Genomic DNA, 16172 nt, shown 5'->3' on the forward strand with positions numbered 1-16172 from the left:
AGTGTGTTGGGGCAGTGAAATTGAGTCTCTCTCTCCTCCCTGCCTTAGCCATAGCTGTCTCTGGATATCCACACCTGTGACAGTGCCTGCCAGCAGCAGCGACAACTCAGGTTTTCCTGAGCACATCTGCAGCCTTCGCAGGGGCTCTCCATCTGCTAGGACTTCACAGTTAGCTGTGACGTCTGGCTACATGACACCAGTCCTGACTCTTCCTGTGCTGAAAAATCCTGGGATAATGGCTGAGTGTTAACATGCTCGAATCCCAGGGTGCAGTGCAGTGTTGTTTACCTCTGACCAGTAGAAGCTACGTTAGATTATGTAGATGGATTGTCAAGTTCGTGTTCCAGTCTTCAGATTTTTTCATTTAGATTGACTGATCTCTAACTTCTTAGGCTGAACTGGCATCTGAATTAACCTCTCTATTCCTTGTCATTCTTAGGTGCCATTGGCATTTAATGTAAAACACCAGCCTTCAGTGACAGTCGGGCAACTCTGGGTGGAATTGCTGCGGTTTTATGCTTTAGAATTTAATCTGGCTGATTTAGTGATCAGTATTCGTGTCAAAGAATTGATATCCCGGGAATCAAAGGACTGGCCCAAAAAGCGCATCGCAATTGAAGGTAATAGTGTTCAATTACTCTTACATGGTGTCAATCTAACAGCCCATTTTTATCACAGTCTCTTTACAGTTCCTACGAGAGGTAGGCCTGGTCTGAAGGTAAAATAAACACTAGAGTCCTGCATGCAGTACATTGGGTGTAAGGGACCGAGGGCTTACCCCTAAGGCAGTGTGTAAATTGTCAAGTGACTGGTTATGGGCCCCTGAGTCCCTGCTTTGTAAGTTGCTTAGTAACTTAGATGCTTTCACAGTTGATCTGTGAGCTGTAAGTTCTTACACCTTTCTCTTTACTGTCCTCACTTTTGTGTTTTGGAATTCTACCCTGTCAGGAATTCCTCTTGAGGTTTAGTTTTGCAAAGATGAGTGAAGTTCTTTTTCTTGTGAAAAACACTGTTCTTAAAGTCGGTTGACTCCAGTAGAGGGGACAGAGTTATTTTTAAAGCGGAAAGCAATAACCTCCTCATAGAAAAACACTTTGTAGTGAAGGCTGTCACTTTGCAGAGTCAACTGTCAGACACTGGTGGCCCTGTTGGTGTCACTGAAAGGATGAGCTCTTCTCAGCTTTGCAAAGTCCGGAGGTTGGAACCTTCTAGAAATCTTAGCTCTCCTCCTTTAACTTAAGAACAGCAGCAAAACTCCTACATGGAAATCTTGGTTTTGCTTGATTTTTTTTTCAAGCGTTATGTTGCGTAAGATTTTTTTTTTCTTTTTGCATAAATTCTGTGTGCAGTCATGGGGAATCTCACACTTTTAAACCCTCCCCTGCAGTTTCTCTGGCTCAGCTCTTCTGGCCAATTGCCTACCTTGCTGGAGTTCTAGGGGAGGAGAAAAGATTGAGAGAAGTGGTGTCTCCTCCTGGTGCCTCCCTCTCGCCCCTGAAACTCAGGCCAGCCACTTCAGTGATGGGGCCTCCCAGGGCGGAAGAGTGGAGGTAAGCTTGACACATTGCAGGGCTGGCTGCGTGGGGTGCAGAGCACTCAGCACAGAGCCTGCCGGAGAGCCCTGCGTTCCCCAGGGCAGAGAGCCATACTGACAGTATCTTTCCTGCCTCCAGTCACTGAGCAGCTAGGGAAGGGTGTCAGTCCCCATGGGTGCTCTTTAGAGAGCAGGCCACTCAGAAGCATTGCTTCCAGATCTTAAACTGCTGCCCTCACTCCTGCATGTCAAAGGCATAGTCCAGGTGACTACTGTGAAAGTCTAGCTTAAAGCATGATGAAATAGAAGTGTATGAAGTGGTGGCTTTCTTTTCTCTCTCTCTTTGTTACAGACCCCTATTCTGTTAAAAGAAATGTGGCAAGGACCCTGAATAACCAACCTGTGTTTGAGTATATACTTCATTGTTTGAGGACAACATATAAATATTTCGCTCTTCCACACAAGGCTACAAAACCCAACCTTGCAAAGCCTCCTAGCTCAGTTACCTCTGTTTCAGACGCTTATAAAGAAGCAAGAAACTGTGGCCCAGAGCTCCATGTGACAGATATTGATAAATTGGAAAATGCAGCTGTGGTTCAAGGTCCTGGTGCTCAAACCTCAGGTGCCTGCAGGGCACAACCACTCACTCTTAAACATACCACTGAGAAGTCGGTAAGCCCACCAAAGGAGGACACAGGAGGTGTGCACATCCAGATCCAACAGGAAAGCTCTGGCTGCATCCAGGTGGAGGTCAGTTGTGAGGTTTATGAGGATGCCACAGCAGAGCATCAAGAAACAGGAAGTGACAATGAGAAAGTCAGAAGGAAGATCAGGCATCCTTTGAGCACTGATGATCAAGGTTTAAGCAAGCACGCAGAGCTTCAGAACTGTGGCAGCCTTTGTGGTCTCCAGGCAGACAGCACTCTGGAGTTAGTAGGGCTCCGGAACCCTGAAGCAGAAGAGTGTGACAGCTGTGCCTCTTTGGATGACAAGGCTGATGTCAATGAAGAAAGCACAGAAGGTGCTGATGAAATGGAAGAAGCTCTGAATTACTTTTCCCCTTTAGTCCAGGGCCAGACATCAGCAATCATGCACTTTGATGATGAGGATGATTATGATGATGAGGAGGAGGAGCCCAGGCTCAGCATTAACCTTACAAAAGATGAGGAGGGGGTTGCTAATGAACATCAGGTGGACAGCAGGTACACTGGATCAGGTGAGGAGGACGCCCTTTCTGAAGATGACGACTTGGCTGAGCCTGCTAAGGGTGAAGATCTGGAAAAATGTAGAGAACAGATGGGTGGGGCTCTGCTCATAGACCTAAATAGGATAAGTCTTAAAGAAGAAAGCTTTTCCGAGGAAAATTCACCTGGGGACCAGTCTGAATTCTTCTATGAATTTAGAAAGCTGACCTTCACCAAAGGCAAGGTAATGGTTGCTGATGGACTTAGATCTAGGGGACTCTAATTCTGATGGGTATTGTTTCTGGTTTTCCTTTATTACATTTATCTGTTTATCACTTGTGAGGAATAGGCACATGTGCCATTGCGTGTATGTGGAAATCTGAGGCCAACTTGCAGGAAATCAGTTCTCTCCTTTTTACCCTGTGGGTCTCAGGACTTGAACTCAGATTGCTAGGCTTAGTGGCAAGTGCTATTTACCAGCTGAGCTTTTTGTCAGCCCTGATTTCAGTTTCTATGTACTAGAACAGCAGTTCCCCGATTGTAGACTAACACACTGCAGTTTTATACCACTTGATCCACATCCCTCCTTCCCCTTCTCTTTTGTCATATCATCACCATAAGCATATTCCATCACTCAGGCCTTTTGGAGTAGTTTTAAGCTAGGGTATATGTGTAGATAATTTTTTCAAGACCCTTTATTAAGCAAAGATTCACATTTTACTCTTGTTTTGGTTCACATATCCCTGCAGTCTCCCACAGTAGTGTGCAGCTTGTGTAAGCGAGAAGGTCATCTAAAGAAGGACTGCCCCGAGGACTTCAAGAGAATCCAGCTGGAACCTTTGCCACCACTGACGCCCAAGTTCTCAAATATCTTAGATCAAGTGTGCATCCAGTGTTACAGTAAGTCTTCTGTGTCCCGTGCAGAATCTCTATCAGCCTTACAGTTACACAGTGTGAATCCTACCAGCTCCTCCCCTCCAGCTCCTCCTCTACCTATGCCCACTTCTCACGAAGTTCTGCTTCAGGCCCTCTTTTTAACCCACTGGTTCCAGTCTGTGTTTCCCACAGACTTCTGGCTGTGGGCTATTAACTAGAGCCATATCCTTAAAAAAAAACTAACTCTTTTTCCCCAAGAAGCCATCAGCTGTCATAGGTGTGAGGGCTCCTTAACCCTTCCCTGCTAGAACATTGACTGGCTTGATCTTGTGTAGGCAACCTCAGCTATTGTGAGTTCATGAGTGCAGCAGTCCTTTCATGTCCAGAAGGCACTGTTTGGGTCTGATGTTCCTTGACCTTGGGCTCTCATGATCTTTTTGCCTTCTTTCCTGCAATAGTTTCTGAGCCTTGAGGGGAAAGAATCCTTTTCAGTGAACACTAATTAAAAGCCCACATACAAGTTCTTTCAGGGGCATCCATTTGGGAAAGCATTGGTATTGAGAGAAGTTTCAGAAGAAGCCTGCTGCTACTTAGAATGAATGCTGACTCAGTGTTCCCCATTGACTGTTATCTTAAAAACCTCCTCCTAGGCCCCAGCAGGCTCTCTCCCTTTCTGCACTGAAGCTGCCACTGAAATTGCTATCATCCTGCCTTTGCTTCTTGGATGCTAGGATTATAAGCAGGCACTGTCATGTCCAACTTAATCCTTCCTTTCCTCTCTTTCTGATAGGGTCTCATTGTGTTACAGAATTTTTGGGTTCAAGGGATCGTCCTCTACCTCAGCCTCCCAAATATCCAAAATTGTAAACATGTGTTACCATGTCTAGCTACCGTTGACATTTTTGTTTTGTTAAACTTTTTCAGACGTTAAAAAAGAAAACTGGCCTTCCAATTAAAAACAAAACAACCCACAGATACTTGTGTTTGCATTCTAAAGGATTTTATCAACCCAGGTTTAGAGGCCTTGTCCTAGTTCTAGAGCAGTTCTTGGGGTGAGGCTCCCTCTGAGGCAGGGCTTCCTCATGTGCTTCTGGCTGGCTTGGACCTCCTAGGGCTGAGTCTACATCTGCATGTGCAGGATTGAGCCATGCTAATTGCTTTATTGCTAATGCTGTCTGTTGAGAAGGCATAAAAATCTGGTTTTTGAAACTTGTAAGTTTTCTTTTTCTCAAAAATATATTTTTAACTTTTTTCTAGATTATGTTTTTTTTTAACCATTTTCCTACTTACTGTATCTATTTGTTTTAAAAACAGAGGATTTTTCTCCAACTATTGTAGAAGATCAGGCTCGTGAACATATCCGGCAAAACCTAGAAAGTTTCATAAAACAGGACTTTCCAGGTAAGTAACTCTTTTTATCTTTAGGAATTAAAAGAAAGGTAACAAATGAACACATGTATTGCAGGCACATTAACTTTAGCAGCAATTCGAAAACCTTGTGAATAGGATCGGTGTTGAGGTAGTTTATTATCTGGGATAGGCGTTCGTCCACCACATCAGTTTACTAACAGAAAGATGACCGTGCAGCATCACCCAGCACAGAAGAGGTGGATCCACTTGGAATTACACTGAGTCACAAGTATTTACAGGAGCTAGAGAAATGGCGTAGCTGTTAAGAGTGTACACTATCCTTGCAGACCAAATGCAGGGGATCTGACACCTCTGGCCTCTGTGGGAGTGTGCACTCATGTATTTGGACACACACACAAGGAAAAACCAACCTTTTATAGTGCATGGAGAGCAGTGCTCTCACAGTATTAACTGTCCTTGGATGGTTCACAGTTGTTCTTGAAACATTTGGCATAAAGTGAGATCCACTATTCTTCCATGTTATATACAGCTTGTGTTCTTAAGTAAACTAAGGGAAGCATTAAGAATAAATGTGTGGTTAAAAAGATGTTGGGCCTGGCAAGATAAATAACCTTGCTTCCAAGCCTGATGACCTGAGTCCTGGACCCACATAATGGAAGGGAAAAAACAACTCCTGCATGTTCATCTCCTCTGACCTCCATATGCACACAGACACAATAAATAAATAAGTAAATAATTATAAGAAAGCTATTTTAAAGAGCACAATTATGAGACAGGATAGCTAGCAGTTGGTATTTTGGATTCATGAAAGGGCCATTTTTAAAATAAAAAACAATTAAATGTACTCAGGTAATGAGCTATTACTTGTCATCTGTCCCTAACAGGAACTAAATTGAGCTTGTTTGGCTCCTCCAAAAATGGATTTGGGTTCAAACAGAGTGACCTTGACGTCTGTATGACAATTAACGGACATGAGACTGCTGAGGTACGGTTGCCACGTGAACACACATGTGCTGTGAGCATGTGGTTAGCGCCGTCCTCATTGGCAGAACTGCGAGGCATCTGGAATGTGCCGGGCATTCCACATGCAGTGCACCAGGAAGCACAGCCTCTGGCACCTGCGCTGACAGTCTTGGAGGGGATGTGAAGAGTAGAAAGCTCTGGCTGGGCATGGGTGGTACACACCTGTGATCCCAGCACCTGGGAGTCTGATGAAGGAGGATTGCTAGAAGTTCAAGGCCAGCCTGGGCTACATAGCAAGGTCCTGGCTCACAGAAAAACAAAAATAAAATGAAATAAAAGCACAAAGCACACATATAGACTAAACAGCTTTGCAGGGTCTTGCCAGTGTAGCACAAACTGGACTGGATTCTGTGAAACCAGACCACCTTCACCAGTGCCCTTTGGCTTAGCCACTAGACCAATACACCTACCCACCCACCCCCACCACCCACCCCAGTAATCTGTGATGTTGGTTTGCTTGTATATGGTGAATATTAGCTTTATAGTTCAAGACCTGGATTTAAGACAAACTTGGTCTTATCACCACAACATGTAGATAATAAAAATAATAATTTCTGTTCTTTATTCCTTTGGGAAATTCTGTCTTGGGTGGCTTGGATTGTGTGTGTCAGGAGACAGCAGAGTACAACCTTATGCTGAAATGCCCCTCAGGCCCTGGTTTGTTGTTGTTTTGACTTTTTCCCCCTCTCCTTAAAGATGGGGTCTGCTGTATAGTCCAGGCTAGACAGAACTCCTGATCCTCCTGTATCAGACTGAGTCCTGAGATTATGGCATGTGCCATCACGCCACTCTAACAGCCTATTTTCATAGTTTTATTAGCATAGTGCCACACCCAATCCTGTATGTGTTCACTGTGGCTGCTTTCTCTCTGATAACAAAATGAGTCTGAACCGTCCTAGAGACGGGAGTCAGTGCCTTCTGCATGCAAGGAGGGGCCTATACTTGGAGCCACACCTGTCGCTAAGGGGTGCTTTTCAGACATGATGGTGGTATAGACGCCAGTTATCTGATGACTACACTGCCACTGCTCCGGAGCTCTCTGTAGCTTTCCTGTTTCTGACTTGAGGAGAATACGGAGAAAAAAAAAGATCTACCTAGAAGTGGCGAATGGTATGGGGTGAGATTAGGTCTATCATATGGAGTGACCCACTCTATCTCCACAAGGTTGATTCTCATTTATGTGGTTTATAAACTACTTCTGACAGTATTTTTTTTTATTTCAGTTTATTTACTTTACATGCCAAGGGTATACCTTCCCTCCTCTCCTCCCATTCCCTCCTTCCCCTTTCATCCCCCCTCCTTTCCCCACAGAAGAAGGGTGCCTCCTCCCACGTATCAGCCTTCGTCAGCACATCAAGTCACATCAGGACTGAGCATATCCTCATCCCCTGAGGCCAAGCAAGGCAGCCCTGCCAGGGGAAAGTGATCCAAAAGAACAGAGTCCATTTTAGAAACAGCACCCCACACACACACACACACACACACTCACCAGGCTCCCCATATGAAGAACAGGCCGCCCATCAGCCACATGTGTGCAGAGGTTGACAGTATTTCTAACATAAAATTGTAGATGTATTGTAGGGTCTGTATAACCTTTAGAAGTTCTTGAGCCAGTAGGGCTCACAAACATGTCTGCATGCCAAGGCATGGTGCTGTATGCTTGTTTCCCAAACCTCAGGAGGCATAGGCAAGAGGGCCTGAACTCTGAGGTCAGCCTGGACAGCACAGAGAGACTTTGGTCTAAAAACATAAAGTACTGTTTACCCAAAATACCATTTCTGATTGCTGTATGACTTTAATTTTAGCTAGTCCTACCAGGAAGTAAACTGAGTTAGCTGTCTCTCCACAGCAAGTCATCAGTTCTTAAACTGTGCAGATCTGCCCAGCATAAATGAGGCAGAATACAGAAATTCTTGTGCACACCCATGCGAAGGTAATTTTCCAAGTGAGGAATTACACAGATGGAAAAAGCGAAAGTCCTCATGGCTCACAGACCTTTTTGGAAGCTCTGATATTGGCATTTGTACATCCAAAAGGAATTAAGACACGTTTAGAGGTTTACATATCTTTAGGGTGTTTCCCTTTCTCAACTGAAAGGGAAATAAAAACTATCTGAAGTTGGGCTGATGAGACAGCACAGCAGGTAAAAGTGCTGCAGGGAGACCTAATAACTGCAGTTCATCAGGCCCTACCTCTGACCTACAACCCCAGCCTGAATCCCACAATGGAAGAAGACTGACTTTAATATATATAATGTCCTGACGTGTGTGTGTGTGTGTGTCTGCACTCAGCCCTTCCCCCTCTAGCTCTCTCACATATATACACACAAATAAAAATAAGAAAATCTCTGAAGGCGATAGGAGGGCTCTGCCTCCTGTTGTTGCTTTGTTTAGGTCAGACCACAACCTCCCACAAGCCAGGCAAACACTCTAGCACTGAGATGCATCCCCAGCCCTTGCCCTTAGTTTGACTAAGCTACCCAAGCTGGCTTTGAACTTACTCTGCAGCCCAGGACAGCCCTTTAATTGGTGACTGTCTTATCTCAGTCTCCTGAGTAGCTAAGATTACAGGTATGTACCAACAGACCCAGCTTGTTTTCTGATTTAGCTTCCTTTGTTTGTGCCTTTGCTGCAGGGGTTGGACTGCGTAAGAACTATTGAGGAACTGGCAAGGGTCCTCAGAAAGCATTCAGGTACCTCTCTCTATATATATATTTTTTTAAATAGTTTTTGTTTTCTTTAGTGTTTTATATACTTAGAATTTCTTCATGCCAATAAGTAAGTATGCTGACTTCTTTATAAATATGTACAGTACTGGTATCATTAAAATGTTCTGTGGTCTAATATGGAAGAAAGTTGGTAGTACTACTTGTTTATGTTGGTGCTAGCTATTTTGTTTTGGTATAACGCATATTCAAGGCAGGTGAGAGATTTGAGTCATTTTTACTTCATCTGTGAACCCACCGTGGGCATTGCAGAAAGCCTGTGACATGGTAAAGAACATCCAAACCTGATGAACTGGGTTTGCAGCCCTTCTCCTCCACAAACTGAACCATAGACAAGATGCCTGATTTAGCTTGGTCTCCTGTTATCACAAACCTAGAAGACTGTTCTAGGTGCTTTCTGAAGTACTGAGAGCTGGAAAATGTGTCAGTCCTGCAAATGGTATGCAGACCTCTTGGGGTGGCCAGTGATGTAAATTGTTAAAGTGGGTGTTTGCTTGCTTGCTTGTCTGTCTGTTGTTGGAGTAGTCTGAGGCCTCTCACATCAGAGGCAAGTGCTCTACTACTGGACTGCAACCCCAGCTCCATCTTGGCTAGCCTCAGACCTACTCTAAATGAGGCACATCTTGATCTGCCTGCCTCCACCTCCAGTTTCTGGAAATAGAAACGTTCATCATGGTGTCTGGCTGTCTGTTTGCTGGAGGGTTGGTTAATTGATTAATTGGTTGGTTTTGGAGGGGTTTGTTTTTTTGTTGGGAGTTTTGTTTTGCTTTTTTCAGACAGGATCTCATGTAGCCCAAGCTGGTCTTGAATTTACAGCTCTTGTCTCAGCCTCCTGAGTACCTAGGATTGCAGGTGCAAGCCACAATTGACAAAGTACTTTCTTTAAACATTAATTTCAAGCCAAGTGCAGAGGTGTACCCCTATAATCCCAGCACTCATTTGGCTCTCTGTGAGTTCAAGTCCAGGACAGCAAAGGCTACACAGAAATCCTGTCTTGAAAAAACAAAAAATTTATAAATATATATAATGTCTTTATATATAAGTTATATATCATAATTTTATATATTATAATAATAAAATTATATAAATTATGTATATATATATATAATTCCTTAAACTTCTGTATTGAGAACAAAGTGTAAAGGTGAGCAACATGACCCCCTTTCTTATAGACACATTTATTTATGGGTGCGCACACACAGTGGTGCAAATTCCGCTGCATGTTGAGAAGCTGTTTTCCTCAAGTGAGAGTCCATCTCTAAAGAAAAGTTTTGTATGGATTTCCAGGTTATGTAAAGAAACTGAAGTTCCTAGAGTTGATAGTGTTTAGTTTTTAGTACTGAGCTGGACTTTGACATTTACTGTAACTCTTGCTTGCTCTGGTTCTCTTTCTGGATCACTTGAGTTGAGACATACTGCTCTTTTCCTTGGCATCATCAATGTATATTTCATAAGGACAAACCATGTTCGCTGGTTGTTTTTAGAACAGAAATGACTCTCTGTAGTCATTTATATAGAGAATTATATAATAGAAATGGAATATAGATCACACACAAAAAAGAATTTAATAGCAGCTCCACTTAAAACCTAATGCCTTTAGAAGCAATCTCTCCAGCTACATATGGTATTGGATGCCTACTATGTAATTAGCAATGTTGGTTTTTTAAGGACAGCAGAAAAGTGAAAAGGCCTGTGTCTCTCCCTTTATTGCAGTGGGTAGAAACAGAAGCCTTTGGAATTATGAAGTAGAACCAGGGTGACATGCAAGGGATAGGTCTTGGAGAACAGGCTTGTGAGTGTCAAATTATACCTGCAACAGCAGATTCCCTAATGAGAAAGGAGTGTAGCAAATTGTGGAGGTTCTAGACTTCCCACTGGTTCTGTGTCCTGTTTTGCTTGTTTGTTTGTTTGCTTGTTTTACATTTCCCTTTTGCTTCCTCTACCTGCTCTTACTCTAACTCTTGTCTAGACTTCAGCACTGGCATCTGTGGAATCAGCAAATAGGCAGATGACTGCTAGCCTGACGTATGCTCAGGCCAGTGAAGGGGAAGGTGCTCAGGCTTCCATCTGAGACCCAGCTCCACAGCTTACTGCCTGCATGTTTCTGAGTGACATCTGATGTCTCTGCCTGAGGTCTCTGTTCCCCTTTCGTAAGATGAAGTCTGGTTGTGAAGGGTCCTCTGTGAGGCCCCGTCAATGTAGGACCACAGGAATGGAGAGCACCTTATTCCCATTCATATATAGAAAGTGTGTGTTCCTTCATTTAAGCCCACATATTCTTCAGGAGTGGCCAACCACCTGCTTTTATCTTTGTCCCTTTGGCCTACTGTTGGCCAGAAGCATGGGTCAACTTTCTGGTACATGATTCTCCAGTATTTATGCCAACTCATTGGCTTCTTTGTCCTCAAGGAATAATTCTGTTTCTCTCCTCTTTCTTATAACACATTTTCCTTCCTCCCAAGTCTTTCTTTTCCCTCCATTGCTTCTAGCTCTGTGGCGACTACTGTGTCAAGCATCGAGACCATGGCTCCATAGGCCATTAATCAGATGTGAAGAGTAGTGGAACTCATGTGCAAGCCCCAGTGGTTCCTCTGTAGAAACAGCTCCCTTGCTCACACGTTTTCACATTTTCATTAGCCAGCTGGTTTGTGGAGTGTGACAGTGGACTTTTTGGTTCCTGTGATTCAAATATTGGTGTGTTTGTAAGGTGTCTTCCTAGTTACTTAATAAGAGAATTCTTTGATTAGTTGTAATGAATACAATGAGACAACCAAAGTTAGGTTTTATTTATCATGGAGCATTAGCATGAGAACCATCTCTCCCAATCTGTTGTGTTTATGCATGCATCTTCTTCCCTCACAGGGCTAAGGAACATCCTGCCTATCACAACAGCAAAGGTGCCCATCGTGAAGTTCTTCCATCTAAGAAGTGGTCTAGAGGTGGACATCAGCCTGTATAACACACTGGTAAGATTTCCTAGGGTTGGGCAGCCCATCTTTCTTCCATCTTTTTTTTAGAGTCTCAATGAGGAGCCTTGCCCAATCTGGCCTCTCACTTGCCATGTTGTGAATCTCCCATTTTGACTTCTTGAATGCTTTTTTCCCCTCTGTTTGCATGCTTCCTTCCATTCCTCCTCCTACCCAATATTTTTTGCTTTTGGGGTGGAAGTGTGGGTTAAGACAAGATTTCATACTTCAAGGTTAGCCATGAACTTGGTGTGCAGTTCATGGTGACCTTGAGGTTCTGCTCTTCGTTGGCTCTGCCCCACAAACAAGTGCTAAGATCCTACCATGCCTGGTGTTTCAGGCATTTTCGTAGGGAGATAAAGAGGAATGAGTATCTCTTTAAAAATAAGTAAATAAGTGAAAGGAGACATTCATTTCATCTTTCTTACCCTGTCTTTTTGGCTGCTCAGTTTTAGCCCCAGACTAAGCAGCTCTTTGTCCATGTTTTACTTACTTTGAGAATTCTCTAGTGGTTGGTGTGTGCCTTGTAGTGTTCTGAGGCAAGGGGTATAGAGAATTCAGTAGCTATTTGTACCCATGTGGGCTAAGAATGTAGCTTTCTGGTAGTATATTTGCCTACCATTCCATCCCCAGTTCATTTCAAGTCAGTAAGTTGGGAAATAAATACGAAGCTCTGCAGTTTAAGTGAGAGAGAGAGAGAGAGAGAGAGAGAGAGAGAGAGAGAGAGAGAGAATGGGTACATGGGTACATGTAAAAGAGAGGAATTGTGTATGCACCTTTCTCACTTCAGGTAAAGTCAACAGCAGGCTTATCTGCCTGCCTTGAACCTGGTTGTGATTTGATCTGTGTGCTACATCCCTTCTTTTTGGCCTCTTACTTGGCTGTTTTGAGGCCCAGTGGGACCTGAGAGCATTTTACACAAATGAAGCCACAGTGAAAGGGGGAGAGTTTTACATCTACTTGAAGGAAACTGCTTATTTTATTTTATTTCATTTCACTGTCTGGTTTTTGAGACAGGACCTCTCACCCTGAGAGTGACCTTAATTCCTTTCTTCTGCCTCCATCTCTCCCAAGTGCTAGGATAACAGACCTATGTTACCACACCTAAGTATCGCATGTCTTTATTTTAATGGCCTTTTTCCAATTTGTTAATGAAATAAAAAATTACATATATTTGTCATTATCTCTTAGATTACCCTAGTTTATTTCAGAAAGAAAAAAAAAAGAAATGTAAACCATATTGCAGTATAAACCTTTCCAGGTCACGTGGTTCCACATAAGTGAAAGTTTCATGGCACACTTTTCTTTTCAATAGGCTCTTCATAACACAAGACTGCTTTCTGCGTACTCGGCCATTGACCCCAGAGTGAAATACCTGTGCTACACCATGAAAGTGTTCACAAAGGTGAGTGCACTGCTGCTGGTGACTTATCTGGAAATTGTTCTTCATTTGCAAACCTTTTTGAAAGCATAAATGTGATATTACCACCCTGCACACGCAGTGGAATAGCTTGGAACTTGCTGTGTAGACCAGGCTGGCCTCAAACTCACAGAGATCCTCCTGCCTCTGCCTCCAAATGCTGGGATTACAGGTGTGCACCACCATGTATGACCATGGTGTCTTTTAATTTTTCATGATACTCTGCTGTGATTAAGAGTCCACTACTTTCTCAAGTTCAGTTTGATTTAAGTTAGGTTGGTTGCTTTTGTTGACTTATTTTCATTTTGGAAAATGTCATTATTATATTAGTTCTGCAGTCAGGTAGTGGTAATAGGGTGACTGCAAGATGAGTGGAAATGGTCTTCAGAGTGTTTTCTCTCCTCCCTCTAGATGTGTGACATCGGAGATGCATCCAGAGGCAGCTTGTCATCTTATGCGTACACTCTTATGGTGCTATATTTTCTTCAGCAAAGGTCTCCACCTGTCATCCCTGTGCTTCAGGAGGTACGCCGCAGGAGACTGTGTCCTCTGCAGAACTGGACTGCGCCTGAGCATCTGCCTCTGCTAACATGCTATAGTTCTGCAGTTAAATCTTTAACTTTTCCTAGATGCTTTTGAATCAACATGTTAATTTTTACTCTATAATAATACTTTTAAAATTAATTTCAGATATACAAAGGTGAAAAGAAGCCAGAAATACTTGTTGATGGCTGGAATATTTACTTTTTCGATCAAATAAATGAACTGGTGCGTATTTTAAGAATAAAGATTTTCCTAAACTTTGGCTAAAAGTTGTCCTGTTCTGTGCTGAAGATGGTCATGATGTAAAGTTGTCTACTGTGACCATAAATACGGGCATTCACAAGTGTCTTCTCTTTAATCTGGGGCATTTACAGGCACTTTACCCAGGGTTTCATCCCTGTCAACTAGTTCTTAGTAGTTCGTCACTATCCCAAGGGAACATGCTTTGGTTGTGTGGTTCCTACAGAGACTTTGTGCAGATGTGTACTGACTTCAGTTGCGCTCTTCCGTTTCTACGGATTGCTCCGCCATTATATTCTGAGATATAGCATTGCAAATTCTCAACTGTCTCTACCTTCAAGTCTTAGAGTAGAGATGAAATGACTCACAGAAATGCTTTTTTTAAAACTTGGAATAAAACTTAAACAATGACGTTTTGTGTATATAAGCCAACTCCTGAGGTGCTGTTAACTGTTAAGGTAATTCTGTTAGCACTTTATGATAAAGTGACATCTCTTGTTCCCTTCTGTCTGTAGCCCACTTATTGGCCAGAATATGGAAAAAATACAGAATCTGTTGGGCAGCTGTGGTTGGGACTTCTGCGCTTCTACACAGAGGAGTTTGACTTTAAAGAACACGTAATCAGCATCAGAAGAAAAAGTCTGCTTACGACTTTTAAGAAACAGTGGACCTCAAAATACATTGTTATTGAAGGTATGAATAAAGTCCAATTAGTGTGCATGAGGGGTAATGTGCAGAGCCTTTTAACTTGAACATTGAGTGTAAACTATGGCTCCTGGCTCTTTCCCCAACAAATCTCTTGTGTGGCAGTCACTGCACTGCTCCCTGTAATGTGAGTGTAGCAGCCCTGCTTTGGCCACACCACTCTACAGGTTCATTTTAAAACACTAATGCCTCTGGGTAGAGCCTTGCAGGGGTCCAAAGTCTTCATTGAGCAAGATAAATTTCCACAGGATAATAGGACCACAGCAGAGAGGAGACAGCTTCAAGAAAGTGCGATGTTTAAAACCTAAAGAGAACTGTTTTCTAGTTCTTACTCTGTTATAATTTTTTCTCTTTGTTCATGGGTAAGGGCATAAAACATTTCATACTAAATGTACTAAATGTGTAAACTTTAATGTGAAGTTCCACAGTTCCTGATTCAAACACCTATTCTGCATGGTTAGAAATTCATTGAGTTGTATAAACTTTGGGTGTAGTTAATTTTGATGTGTGATATTTTTATGTATTTTCAAGGTTTTTTTTAATAAAAAGTTTAAAATTCTTTTAAACTCAAACTACAATAAAACTTTACTGAAGATTGGAGAATGCCACTAGAAAAGAATTTTTAAGACTTTTCCTTACTGTTGAGAAAAGGATTTTCCTGTGATGATTTGTCAGTGTTGATCAAAGCGGGGAAGGCCTTTTCTAGCTGGGCATGGTGCCCAGACCTATGCCTCCTGGGAGGCTAAGGCAGTTGAATCAGGTCTCCCTATGGAATTCAAGGGTCTATTGGAACCACTGATATTTATAGTTATTTGTTTCTACATGGTAGAAATTTAATTTTTAAGAAGAATAAATGAAGGTTAAATGCTGTAAAAAGAGCTAGGAAGGGGCTGAGGAAATATCCTCTTGATCTCATAGGACCCTTGTTCTTACCATTGCTGGTATCTAGATGTTGTGTAGATTTTATGAGTACTTCCTTATCGTGGGTAGTTGGATGCAGTGCTCAGCCTGGGCTATATGGGTAGAGATTTGCAGGAGTTGTTTTGTTTTGTTTTTTTTAGGGGGGGGAGTTCTGAGACAGGGTTTCTCTGTGTAGTCCTGGCTGTCCTGAACTTGATTGTAGACCATGCTGGCCTCGAATTCACAGAAATCTGCCTGCCTCTGCCTCCCTGAGTGCTGTGATTAGAGGTGCGCACTACCACACCTGCTGGGGACTTGTGTTTTAGACATTCCTGTCAAAACAGGAATTAGTGGGGGTGGGGGAGGGGTCTTCTCATATTACCATGCCTTTTGTTGGTGGTCAACATAATTGAACTTAAAAAAAACAAGTAAAAACAAAAGACAGATTTGAGGTGTGAGAGGTGGCCACATCCATATTCCCAGCTCTGAGAAGCTACTCTGAAACCTGACGCAGTCCTGCCTCAGTTTCTCAAGCGCTAGGGTTGCAGGCGTGCAGCACCAGGCCTGGCTTAGCCACAATCTTGTAACTGGATATAACGAATATACAGCCTGTCTTGTATAACCAAGCAAACAACCAGTATACAGCACAGTATTCTGCACACACAGCAGCAGAAGAGGGCACACC

The 16172-nt window shown here is 42.9% G+C and overlaps 1 protein-coding gene across 6 annotated transcripts in view; it reads left to right on the forward strand.

Moving 5' to 3' along the window:
• The window catches only part of Tut7 (terminal uridylyl transferase 7), a 57902-nt gene that overhangs the window by 26592 nt on the left and 15138 nt on the right, over window positions 1-16172 (forward strand). For all 6 annotated transcript variants that reach the window (XM_021647781.2, XM_021647780.2, XM_060380549.1 and 3 more), the window contains exons 12-22: window positions 440-620; window positions 1887-2962; window positions 3468-3618; window positions 4909-4995; window positions 5850-5950; window positions 8623-8680; window positions 11576-11679; window positions 12995-13084; window positions 13511-13624; window positions 13790-13867; window positions 14398-14575. In XM_021647781.2, the coding sequence (XP_021503456.2) occupies window positions 440-620; window positions 1887-2962; window positions 3468-3618; window positions 4909-4995; window positions 5850-5950; window positions 8623-8680; window positions 11576-11679; window positions 12995-13084; window positions 13511-13624; window positions 13790-13867; window positions 14398-14575 (2218 nt within the window). The remainder of the gene's footprint in view (window positions 1-439; window positions 621-1886; window positions 2963-3467; window positions 3619-4908; window positions 4996-5849; window positions 5951-8622; window positions 8681-11575; window positions 11680-12994; window positions 13085-13510; window positions 13625-13789; window positions 13868-14397; window positions 14576-16172) is intronic.

Source organism: Meriones unguiculatus, chromosome 3, assembly GCF_030254825.1.
Source record: "Meriones unguiculatus strain TT.TT164.6M chromosome 3, Bangor_MerUng_6.1, whole genome shotgun sequence".
Taxonomy (NCBI): domain Eukaryota; kingdom Metazoa; phylum Chordata; class Mammalia; order Rodentia; family Muridae; genus Meriones; species Meriones unguiculatus.